This window comes from Phalangium opilio, unplaced genomic scaffold (genome assembly GCF_054372755.1).
Source record: "Phalangium opilio isolate 3A_F unplaced genomic scaffold, DU_Popi_V2 ptg000014l_1, whole genome shotgun sequence".
Lineage (NCBI taxonomy): Eukaryota > Metazoa > Arthropoda > Arachnida > Opiliones > Phalangiidae > Phalangium > Phalangium opilio.
Window position 1 is genome coordinate 3,593,473 of NW_028324149.1, and position 12,283 is coordinate 3,605,755.

At 35.1% G+C, this 12,283-nt stretch overlaps 2 protein-coding genes across 5 annotated transcripts; both read right to left on the reverse strand.

Annotated features, from left to right (window-relative positions):
* Positions 1-23: 23 nt before the first annotated feature.
* Positions 24-3,788, reverse strand: LOC149705131 (uncharacterized). 4 transcript variants are annotated; one of them, XM_089865325.1, is made up of 4 exons: positions 3,707-3,788; positions 2,857-2,947; positions 1,053-1,239; positions 24-779 (listed from the first exon to the last, which is right to left on the reverse strand). In XM_089865325.1, exons 2-4 carry the CDS (start codon positions 2,895-2,897, stop codon positions 420-422), a joined length of 588 nt encoding a protein of 195 aa, XP_089721451.1. In that variant the 5' UTR covers positions 2,898-2,947; positions 3,707-3,788; the 3' UTR covers positions 24-419. The 4 variants fall into 4 exon arrangements, with proteins under 4 accessions (XP_089721451.1, XP_089721453.1, XP_089721452.1 ...); XM_089865327.1 differs by having other exon boundaries at positions 1,755-2,947; XM_089865326.1 differs by lacking the exon at positions 3,707-3,788 and having other exon boundaries at positions 2,857-3,024.
* A 2,726-nt stretch (positions 3,789-6,514) lies between these two features.
* Positions 6,515-12,275, reverse strand: LOC149705132 (uncharacterized). Its single transcript, XM_089865052.1, has 3 exons — positions 12,033-12,275; positions 7,101-7,319; positions 6,515-7,041 (listed from the first exon to the last, which is right to left on the reverse strand). The coding sequence occupies exons 2-3, from the start codon at positions 7,311-7,313 to the stop codon at positions 6,706-6,708; spliced, it is 549 nt and encodes a 182-aa protein (XP_089721178.1). The 5' UTR covers positions 7,314-7,319; positions 12,033-12,275; the 3' UTR covers positions 6,515-6,705.
* Between the last annotated feature and the right edge of the window lie 8 nt (positions 12,276-12,283).

Here is a 12,283-nt window from a genome sequence, read left to right on the forward strand (position 1 = left end):
TTATGAAAATAGGTGAAATTTTTATTTTGGGCTATTCAAGAAAACAGTAATAAAAGTAATAATAAAATTATTTCAAGTTCAAATTTTTTAAAACACGATTTTATTGCGAACGTCGAAATATTTTCGGTAAAAATTGAACGGCGTTTAAATCGAAATCCAATAATTGAGGAAGTTAAGTGTAGAATGTTAACGATTTAGTTTTAACACACACCTGTCACGTGTTTGGACAAAATTTGCCAGAACAATTTGAGGATTTGGGTCGACGAAAAATTACATTATGATCATATTGCATTCAAAAAAATATGTCCGTCTTTGGAACGTCAAAAATGTGAAAAATTTTAAATAAATATTTTCAAAGTTCACGCTTGAACTTAGTTAAGTCCAGTCTCTCGACTTTTTCGTTAAATAAGCACAGTGTGCTAAACTATACGCGAACCAAAATGGGGTAAAAATTTATTAGAGTTCAATAAAAGTTCGTTACTTAAATGAGGGGGTAATAATTTAGGTGGTAATATAATAGTCTGAGGGAGAGCACCGTGAAGACCAGGAAATCCGGGGAATCCAAATGGTTCCTTGCCAAGAATTCCAGCGGGAAGTGGGAATCCAAATGGTTCTTTATTAGGAAGTCCAGGAAATCCAGGAAAATGTGTCGGAGGTCCGGGGAGCTTAGGAAATGGAGGAAATTTCGGGAATCTTTTGAATTTAGCGTGTTTAATCGCTAAGTATTCCTTATGTCGAATTGGTTTAGGTACAGCGTGAAGACGGTGAAGTACCACAGCCTATAAACAAAAGTATGCCGCTTCATAATGTTAAAAGGTACCTTATAGAATTTCGTAAAATTTCAAAGGGGACAACAGTATCGTCTGTTTGATATAGGGTTAAGATGGGACATTGATTGGCTAGGTGGACACAAAGACATTAGATAAGGCTTCGAAGTTACCAGAAGTCCTTTTGACGAAGCCACATCTAACGACTTTGTTGTTCACATACCACCGTGTTCAAATGTCAAACTTTGAAAATGGTCTATTGAATGGAAATTGTTCATATCTTACACTGGATATACCCAGAGCTCCCAGAGCCACAATGGGTAAAAGTGGATCCTCCTTTATTAAGGCCCCATGAAACGGAGCTACGTAAACGTTGAATGACACTGGTGATACCAAATTAAAAGAGAAAGACCCGTGTAGATTAGCTATCAAAGCTATCAAGACAGACACTGGTATCGAATACATTTTGAATCTAAAAATATATTAGAGAAAAAAAGAACCTTGAACTTGAAATTTCTATTTTTGAGCTATTTCTAATTTTCTAACAAATAGACCATTTCGATGTAACTGAGAGGGAAAGGCATGGCCTTCCATCTCGCTTTTGGCGCCTGCGCTGTAGTCATTTTGTATCATGAGAGTGCGCGGAGATGGATGGCAGTGTATCGACCCCCTTGTACGCCGTCCCGATACTGAGGGTTGCCTACGTCGAAAAGGTCTATTAGAGATATTATAGATATAACAACAGAACCGGTTTATAGTAACAAGTGCATCATTATGTATGTAAATTTAGACGGGGTTAACTTTTTCCCGCTTAATAGGTCCCCTCTACAGTATTTACTTCTTTTGGCTTAAGGCGTTGTCTATCTTTAGAAAATAAATTTGTTTCTAATAATAGCTCATATCGTATGTATTTTGATATAAATAAATTTGCATTATAATGGAAAGATATATAAAGTGTTGTTCAGACTCGTATCTCTATGTTCAGACCTTATAAAACGTGTTCTTCCTTACATTAACCACGTGACACCAATTTTTAAAGCGCGCGTAATTAGAAAGAATTGAAAATTAAAAAAAAAACCAAAAACCAAGTCTTAGTGAATAGTTTAAGGTATTGTCTAATCACATGAAAGTACTCTATGTTTTAAAAGCGCGCGAAAATTAGAAATTGAAAAGCTAGGCCTCCGGAATTTTTCAAATTCATAAACTTAGCCATCGTGCAACGGGAAAGAAATTTTACATATTTCCCGCGCATATTTTGACATAAATTTACATTACTTTAAAGACTAATGAGACGAAAGGTTGAAGGTTAAATTGCGTAATCTTGAAATTGAAACAAGATCGTGTAATCGCGAGCGAGCCGAAGAAACCGGACTTTTTAAATTAATTTATCGTTTTCCCCAAAAATTACAGTACCTGATAGGACTCTTATTAAGAGTTTATCAATCCACCGACCTTTAGTTCAAACAACTGGTGAATTATTACCGACTTTCGAAGCAAAATCACGAAAAAAAATTATCGGCGCGTTTTGGAAATGTACCCGAGTGTTCTGATAAGTAAACTGAACGATACGCCGGCATCGCTATAATGGAATGGGATTAAAACTCGAAATCCCGTTTTTTCCGCGCTTAAGGGCTAACATTGTGGCTCTTTAACAAGGAAGCTAGGGCTTTCCTTAAACACTCCTATACAGGGTGGAACCACCTTCGTGATTTCGTTACCGAACACTCTCTAGAAGCGAACTTCTCCAGGGATAATTTCAACTTACAGGCTCGCTAGTAGGCCAAGAGAAACTAAATGAGTAGTCGAAATACACCATCAATGTTGACAATGTATCAATTGACTGCATTTCGAACATTTAGATAGATATTGGGTACGAATTAACACACGTTTTCTAAATTCGATGGATGTCCAAACAATGACTTATCCAAAAGACCTCTTCAAACGATACAACCTTTTGACTGAACTAGATCCGGGTCACAAAAATTTGAGTAGGCAAAAATTGGTCAGTGTGATCAATTTATAATTCAAATGGTGACGCAACTTGCAATCCAACTTCTGTTCACACGTCAAGTTAACTCAAGATTTTCACCCTGTATATTTTTTATCCAGTATCCGGCGGGTATTTATCATTCAAGAAATAATTAATAAGGGCGAGTGTTTCAATTTTCGAGGCCAATCACCTAAAAAAAATAAATATATATTAATAATCTCAAATTGAAATCTTGGTTTCATTCTTATGTAAAATATCTCAAATGTCTTTTGTTCGGATAACAAGATCTTTTGTGTAAAATTTCAATGTTTCCTTAGCATTCATTGTGATTCATTGTTAAATTCACATAAAATAAAGTAAAATAAACTATTTCAATTCTTTTCATGTAATAGATTTTGGAGATGAAGTAATTCGGAGCAGGCATGACTTGAATAGTAAATGAATTAGACCTGATAGTTTTTTTTTTAAACTTTGGGATTTTTCAATTGTCTATTTCTCACGTTACAGAAATAAATACTTCTTTTTAATTTAATACAGGGTGTAACAAAAAGGGTAATTAAACAACCATTAATTAATTTTGAGAGGAAAATGTTCGCTCATAGAACCATCCCATCCTGTACTATAATTACCCTTTTTTGGATACTTGGGCACGTATGCACTAATTAATACCTTACAATTTTCAAATAAAAAACGCACAACCCACGATTGGACTGTAAAAATTTCGAAGATTCGAAAACTAGTAATGATTTTAGTACTCATACAACGTGGGTACCGAGTACTAAGTGCTAAGCCCCTCACAATCCCTTCAGTGTTGGTACAACGTGAACACCAAGTGCTCTGAAATGCTTAGCCCCTTTTCTTATTGAGAACAATATAGGGTTATGCAATGAAAGGGTTTAATTTTCTAAGATATACAAAGTATCAAAAAAGATACTGCGGTTTACCATACCTGATTTTGATGATTTGATTATTCTAAATAGATACAAACAACGCCTCGAGGTAAATCAAATCATGTTTGTCCTAAATATTAAAGTTAATTTAATTTTTTTAATATACATTCTAATTCATTTATAATAAAACATTTATATTGAGGTAGGTATTAATTAAGATTTAGGTCTAATAGGCAATAAAATTAATTTGTAATTTTAGCACGATTTCCCACGAAAATTCTACTTTATGTAATTATACTATATAGTTCGAATTACACCTTAATTATTATTTTTTTGTATATATAAATTTAAAGTTAAAAAAAAATGAGGATTTCTTTTAAAAAGTAAAGATATCCATGATTTTATAACGGATCCGCGTTTAATTTGAAGAGTCCGATCACGTAGAGAACGGCACAGATTATAATCTGAGCAGACCTCCTTACACTTTTCGAGATAAAACTAAAACACTAATTTAGTCGAGACATACCGTTCGGGGATGCCTTCCAGCGATACGCCTTTTCAATGGAAATTCTCGCTTTACTAGAAAGGGTTTTATGGTGCAACTAGCGCATGCGCAGACTTTGTATGTCTCAATGTTTTACTGCAATGGGCCCTTTTCTTATGAAGGACCATCCGGTGGTGAGTCCAAAGACGCGACACGATATGAGCCCTTAAAACAAATGGACTCGGGGTAACTTCGAAGCCTTATATAACGTCTTTGGATCTACAAGTTGAGTCTTAATCCTTTATCATAAGTTCATAAGATATGTTCCACCATAAGTTTGTCACTGGTTACAAACTGGAGCTTGTCATGAAGTGAATGAGGTAGGTCATAGATTCAAGGTAAAGCGATGTAGGCCTGGTGAGACGCTGCTGTCAAAGGCTTAGAACAGACTAAATAGGACTAGATGAAAGTCCTGCAAAATTAACCACCGAGTGTAGTACTTCAATTCTCGCTTCCATCGTTCTCACTCTAACTAGCTCGAGCTGTAAGTCTCTCAGTAGCATTACGAAGTATAGGAAGTGTCATACTTATGGAACATATCTTATAAACTTATGCCAATATCAAGCTTAAAAAGGTTTTATTACAAGCCAGAGCCATCTGGCAACCGAGTTTTGAATAGAAACGGCCTACATAATTTTTCTTTAGAGGGAGTTATTTTTAATAAAGATTAGGACCCACCAATTTTACGATTTGGGAATTTTTAAGGTAGATAAGAGAGACTGACAGTGAAACGCTGAAATATTAAGTGAATCAAAAAATAATTGGGTCAATGGCGTTCAGATTACTTTTTCATCCTAAAAGGAATTAAATGAACTCTCGGGGGTAATCCTTCCGAATTTGGTTCTGCTTGGGTTGATATTTTTAAATGTCATTAAAAAGTTGTTTAAAAACGCTATTAAACGTTTTAATGGCAACAGGTAGGTCTATCACCTGATAAAGGCGGCAATTGATCTGACGTACGTGGGCGCCTAAGATTTGTAGTTAATAATAGAGATAAAATCAGTTCAAAGTTTTTGGGAAAGATGTGAGAAATGGGAACCCAAACTTCTAACGAAATAATTAATTACCTATTGCTACGGATTGATTAAGAACAAACAAACAAATAATGAAATATATATAAGATTACCTTCGTTCCTACCTTGCTGCAATCATAACCCTATCAACGAGGACCAAATGAGGATTCCATCTAGACAAACAAACACTCATGACCAAACAAACTCAACATTATACAATACACAATTTATTATTACTGCGAGTAACTTTGGTAAGTATAAACATTACATTCAGGTAATAAATCGTATAAAATTACGATTACACATTTTTAATTTTCCTATAATCCATATTATTATAAATTCTATATTTTATATATTCTGATTTTAAGTGACTAGATGGTTAAATGAGATATTAATTAGTTTTTAAGGGAAATTTAAGTTAAAAACTTAATTGAGCAGTTTAATTTAGAGTCAGTAATTTAGAGGACGGGTCTAGAGGTCTGATTTTAGTGGCGGTATATTTTAATATTAAAAATATTAGTACGGAATTAATGAACTTTGACTTTTTGTCTTTCATTATGTCAAATATTTGATTTGACATTGATTAATAAATATATATTACACGTACGCAATGGACAGAAGTATATTACTCGAAGTAATACAGCACATTCAATTTGTATCACGTGTTTTTTCCCACCCAGCTGTCGAACAACAATTGGCTGTGACTTCAAGTAATGGACCACGATGTTTGGTATCCTGGGTTGAATTATAAAACGCAACGCGTCCTTGACCCTTCCCAAGGTTAAGGTGAGCCAAGCGTTGAATTCAAAATTCACACCACGTCCACGTTTAATAACTCTTCTTGAGCTTGGAGAATCACACAGTTCAGTGAGAACGTTATCATGGAGTGAGAGCATTTTGAAGTTCGCGACAAAAACGCCTAAAATAATTTTGCTATCACGCGTGTCTTAAGGAACCGATTTTTTTCTTTTTGGTTATCAATTTGTTAGCCTAAATTGTCTAAAATCAGTTATCAAACGCTATAAGGGTACTTTTGGTCTCATTTTGTAGTAAAACGACATCATTTGTCCCGAATCGAAATGACATCTTGGAAAATTTTTCGCGCAAACTTTGTAGTTCTTGTTTTTCTCTCCGATTCGCAGAGCTTTGGTGAAAGTCCTAGCTGCTAGCGAACTCTCACCGAGAAAACTTTGCCTATTGAAATTGGAAATTTATAACCTGGCGAATTTGGAAATTGAAATGGCACCGTAAACAACGCGCAGTGAAAGACACACCACATTCAATACCACAATAGAAGAGAGTCCCAGCATATATATTTGTTGACCACATGCGCTAAACCTTCCGCGATTGCCCCCAGCGCAAAATACAACATCAAAAATGAACCCAGTTATACCAGACTGGCACCAATTCGATGACCAAGCTTAGAACGTAACCCCGAACCTCAACCATTAGCGACTTCCACAAAAAAAACCTTCGCATGACCTTACAAGGACACAAGTACTTACCTAAATAGGGTTAGAATCAGCTGCTCTTCGAGTCGTAACCGACTACGATCGGCGATACTACCCAATTCGCACAAGAACTTCAGTAGACATCCATGCGTATCCTTTTTATAAATAGCGGCCAAGATCCTCTGCTGGGCCGCTTGGGGTATATCATTGGTCTCTGTAGGCAATGACGCGCTACGTCGCCTTCTCCCAGACCACGGACCGGGACCTCCGGGACCGGGCCAGCCACCAGCGGAATTGTGAGGTCCGGGGACGTGAAACGGTATTGAATATTCCTCCTCTTCATTGTCATGGTGTCCTTTGAGAAAAGCCGTACCAACTAGGGCCAACTGAAATTAACAATATTTTAGTGACTTTCAAAATATCGCCCATTTGTTTAGACTCTTACTTTAGCAACTACGAGAGCTCCAAGGGCCACTAGAGAGCTGAGGGAAGAACCGATTTGAACTGGGAGTTTAATGGGAATGACGTAGACATTGAAGGCAAATGGGGAGACGATGTTAATAGCGTGTCCTTGCGGAAGATAGAAGATGTACACGATGACGAACGATGATACAACACCCAAATAGAACCACACTCCGTACCGATTATTAAAATTCATGCTAATCTGAAATATATAGAAATATTATCATATTAGACTCGTATTGTGTAAGAATAATGGTTACATTTCTACGAAGCGAGTAATTAGGAAATTAAACAATGGTTATGACAATTGGCAATTTGATTTCGCGAGTGATCTTGGTGTAAACTAGAATCAAAGATAACAAAAAAGAAGTGTCTAAGTCGTCAGTAAGTTTAAGTAAAGTTCTCGAAAGGTGGTTGTGGGTTGAATTAAACCTGACATAGTACTTAAATCAACATCCCTATCGAAAGGACAAAAGGTTACGAAGATAGTAATCAACCAATGACCGAGTACTGTATTTATTTTTTCCCAAACAGATTTAAACATAAACAGCATCGCATTGTTAACTTAATCGTCTTAAAATTTTGACGCGTAATTTACATTTGAAAGCCTAAGTTCTATTAGTTATTCTATAAACTTTTGGGGGAGTTTACCCAATTTCTCTTTTTACAAAAAAAATAATACTTGTAAGAGTTCCAGCCCTTTGGGGATTCCTTCGCCTGGTGAAATTTAGTCGTATTCCACCCAGATCTATTGGCCTTGATTACCGACAAAAGTTACCTCAAAAACTATTAATCCAAAGAAAGAACCACCTTTCTCATGCCTCTTAGTTGTTTATTATTTATGCCATCTGAGACCGACCAGTCTTCCGTGAGAACGCAAGAAGACTTAATAAAAAAAGAAATAAAAATTCGTTGAATTGTAAAATCACGAAGTCTTAATCGAATTACACCCCTTAATCCTCGTGTGATACAACAAAGATTTAAAAACTCCGATTCAATTCCCAAAATACATAACATATTATGTTCCAAAAGGGGAAATTATAGGACCGAAGTCATTTTAAGTCGCCCATTAATGGACATGAACCGATAATAAAATCGTAATGGACATTAGATTAATTTTTCCATAGCATAAACCTATAATACTCTCTGTAAGTATAGGGTCTACGGTAGGGGAAGATCAAATTAGAGAGACTAGACTACTATGGATGGCATCAATGCTTCAAGTTCGGTGTATAAAGTGTGATCACGAATGAAGAGAAACGTTCGGATATATTTTTATAGGTCTAAATTATAGTTATTCGCGAATCTCTACAACCATTAGAAATATAACGTGTTTTTAAATAACTTTCTTTAAACGCCCTGAAAAATTCCGACAGTGGCGGTAGTAGAGATTATATAAAAAATGGTGGTCAGGTATTTTCATGATATTTTTATACTCCCTATAAAGAACCCTAAATTAAATAATTTTTTTCTACCATTCTTGCGAATAATTTTCAAAATGACGTTGAACAAGTGCATGCACGTTTGTTTTTCAAAAACTAGATTAGGAAGAGAAATGTTTTCCGAAATCTAGGCGTTAGATTTATTTGTGACATAAACGGTGGTAGCTCTCGAAACCAAGTGACGTTGTCTCGAACCGCTTCGATGCACGCCGGCGCGCTTGTCATTTTCCATAATCCAATCTTAATGACGTATACTACTACTAAATGAGTGGCTTCCCAAAGCGATTATCTACTCCGTCTATTTCAAAAACATCCGCGACAAGAGCGCGAACTAAACGCGACAAGATCCGTTTTAATGGTATACCGAAAATAAATCAAGAGTAGATACAAAATAGAGAGTGCCAAGTCGGTTTATCTAGATGGGAACATAAGTTTGTAAAATATGTTCCTTAATGCGAGAGACTTACTGGGAACTAGTTCGAAAAAGACAAGCGAGAATTGAAGTCCTACACTAGGTGGTTAATTTTGCAGTCCATCTATTCCTATTTAGTCTGTACTAACCCCAAATTTGACAGCAGCGCCTCGCCAGGCGTCGCTTTACCTCGAATCTATGACCTAACTTCCTCACTTCGTGACAAGCTCCAGTTTCTAAGTTACCAGAGAAAAACTTATGGTGGTAACATATTACATGAACTTATGATGGGACTGATATGAAAATACTCCCCTTATCGCCTCACTCTCAGTTATTTTTGTTTGTCTTTGATATTTGACATACAAATAATATAATACCGTTCCGAACAATAAATATCGCAATACATCTCGCAATTTCGATACACCACATTAGTTTTGTAATAGATTTCATTATGTTAGAAACGAAATTCTTCTTTAAGAAATCATTTTTAGATGGGTTTTAGATACAAGTAGGCTATTATATCGAGCGATAAATGGCTTGTCCATATCCCAAAGGCTGACCAAACGAGACACTATTATAACTCCAAGGTACGAGTACGTCTGTCAAGACACAGATTATTAATTTTCTCTATTTAATGATTTAACTGATGATCTTTTTACGAGCTCGAGGGGATAAAACCTGGTTTATTTATGTATAAATAACCATCTGAATTTTCGTATTTACAGTCCTTAAGCTAAGCAAATATTTTTTAATTATATTCCAATTAAATGATGATTAAAATAAGGCTAATGAAGTTAGTAACAATTAGCCGAGTTACAGGAAGACCCGCGGGAAAGTAAAATATTTTAAAGTAAAGTCTGCTTTTCCCAAAAACCTTGGTTTCAATTTCTCTTCTATTTAAAAATACCTTAACCTACTCAATTTCTTTGCTAGATTACTAAATATATCAAAAGAAGCATCAGAGAGTTTAGTCTAAATTTGAATTTCATTTTTTAAATTACAGCAACCTGATTTTAGCTAAATACTTTCAACTGACCGATGTGGTTAAGATATCAGGTGTGCGTTTTAGCGCACCATTTTCGTTTCTCAAAACTCAACATCCTTTAACTAAATAGATAGATCCCGGCGCGTACGTGATGGCACTGTTTCTACTTTCGTATCTAGCTTAATCTCTCCAATAATTGGGTTGCACGTAATTCTAAAATATAATCTGGTATAATTTCAGTTGCTAAAATCGTTTAACAAATGATGCCGTATTCGAAGCACGAATTTCGGCAGCTCATCCACCAATTTTTGTGTCCCTTAACCCGGGGCGCATTCGTCGGATCTACTTTTAAATAAAACTACCAAAAACTGAGGATTAAAAGAAAAGGATACGTAAACTAAATTCGAAAATTTCACTTTAAATTTATGTATATTGGGATTCGGTTGAATGGAAAGATGTAATTTTAGATAGTTAACAATAAAGGGGTTTTAATTGTTAATTGTATTGGAAGAATATATCTAACAATTAAGGCTAAGGGTTAATTAAAGGACAAAAGTACAGTGAGATGACCCTTGGGTCATGCCTAAAACGTTTTAACATTGTCACTTGTTTGGGCAAAAATCGGTCATAGAAGTTACATTTTAGACTCAAAATAGTCCATAGAACTAACTGGACTGTTTTTGGTCCTATAATCACCCTGTACAACGCCGCATCAAATTGTTACGGTCAACTAAATCTGGAGTATTTTCCTAACCTTTCAGGATCTAACACATCATTTATTATACACACCATATTTATCATTATGAACTATTGTATGGTATGTTTGATTCATAGCCCCTTGATTTGTAGATAACGTTATACTGTTTAGAGTTGAATAAAACCAAACGAGTTTAGGTCTCTTTATAGCGCTTTTTTTTTCAATACAACCCCCCGAGGCAGTAGCTGAATAATTCAAAACTTGTCGGCACATTTTGAATAGACAGATTTTGGCTAAACACGAGATTGTCTTAGTTTAAATTAGATTAATTGTGATAAAGTCTCTGCGAACCAATTATACAATCGCAATTCTAATGGACTAAAACTTCTATAAACACCCTTTGGGAGATGGCTACCCATAAACCTACTTTTATGGAGTAAAAGTTTTTTTAATTCTTTATAAAAACATCGTCTGCTATTTCCTTTGGGCAATTGTTTAGTTTTAATTGAAGGGTTTCGAGAAGATTGGCGACGGAAAGTTCTAGGGTGATTCAATTCAACTTAAACAGCGAATGAGTTTATATAAACAAGATATTGGAACAAGATATTCTAGAAATCAGCAGATATTAATTTGTACTTCAATAACAAGCCGCTATATATATATTAACATATCCGACTACTCCCGGGTTACTTCAGGTTTCGGCACCATAATGGCCAGCTTATAACGATCTAGTTCTTATAAGAGTTGTCAGTGGGTGCAAATGCTAATATTAGAGGTTAAGAGATGGTTTTTCAAATTTTTTCTTAGCCCAGCTAGTTTTGCCAGTGATAATTTGCATATTTGTACGAACAATACTTTAGAGAAAGTGAAGAAAGCGCTAACGATGATACCATCACCAATATATCCACGAGATTATATCACGTGGACACGATCTAATTTACATAATATATTACTTTCCTATTTAGCATAGAGAATCTATTAAAATAATCACGAAGATGTAACAGTCTTAGCCATTGAGTTCTAATATATGTATTTCTGAACTCAATGGTCTTAGCATCCGAAAAATTACCATTTATATCAAGGACAAATTTTCAGGTCTTACGGGTTATAGTTAAGACTAATCTAACCTAAACTAAACTTGCGCAACATAAAACAATGGGCAGGTCATAATTGCAGTATTATCCCCTGCCATTGAAATCAATAATAATTGCCATTAAAATAAAATAATAATTGCCATTAAAATAAAATAATAATTGCCATTAAAATAAAATAATAATTGCCATTAAAATAAAATAATAATTGCCATTAAAATAAAATAATAATTGCCATTAAAATAAAATAATAATTGCCATTAAAATAAAATAATAAAAAAAACTAACCTGCAATTTAAAGACAATGACAAGGCTTAGCACTTAAAATCATCCATAAGCCATGTACGCAACGCAACAAACACAAAACGATACAGTATGAAAGCGAGTCGGTAATTGGAAATAACTACAGCAATAAGGGCTTGTTTCTTTTGGAGCAGCGTGTTCACGCGCGCGTCCGATAGCTTCAAATGTGGGCTAGTAGAATAAATTGAAATAAGGTCATTGTCGGGGATAACCCTCTCTTTTATTCTGGATGCTAC

Bases quoted from the DNA above. Each gene is read 5' to 3' on its own strand.
- LOC149705131 (XM_089865325.1), bottom strand. From the start codon at position 2,897: ATGATAAATACCCGCCGGATACTGGATAAAAAATATACAGG. The intron at 1,240-2,856 runs GTGAAAATCTTG...ATATATTTTTAG, and splicing joins CTGGATAAAAAATATACAGG to ATTCAAAATGTATTCGATAC. The intron at 780-1,052 runs GTAAGATATGAA...TTTTGTTTATAG, and splicing joins GAGCTCTGGGTATATCCAGT to GCTGTGGTACTTCACCGTCT.
- LOC149705132 (XM_089865052.1), bottom strand. From the start codon at position 7,313: ATGAATTTTAATAATCGGTACGGAGTGTGGTTCTATTTGGGTGTTGTA. The intron at 7,042-7,100 runs GTAAGAGTCTAA...TGTTAATTTCAG, and splicing joins GAGCTCTCGTAGTTGCTAAA to TTGGCCCTAGTTGGTACGGC.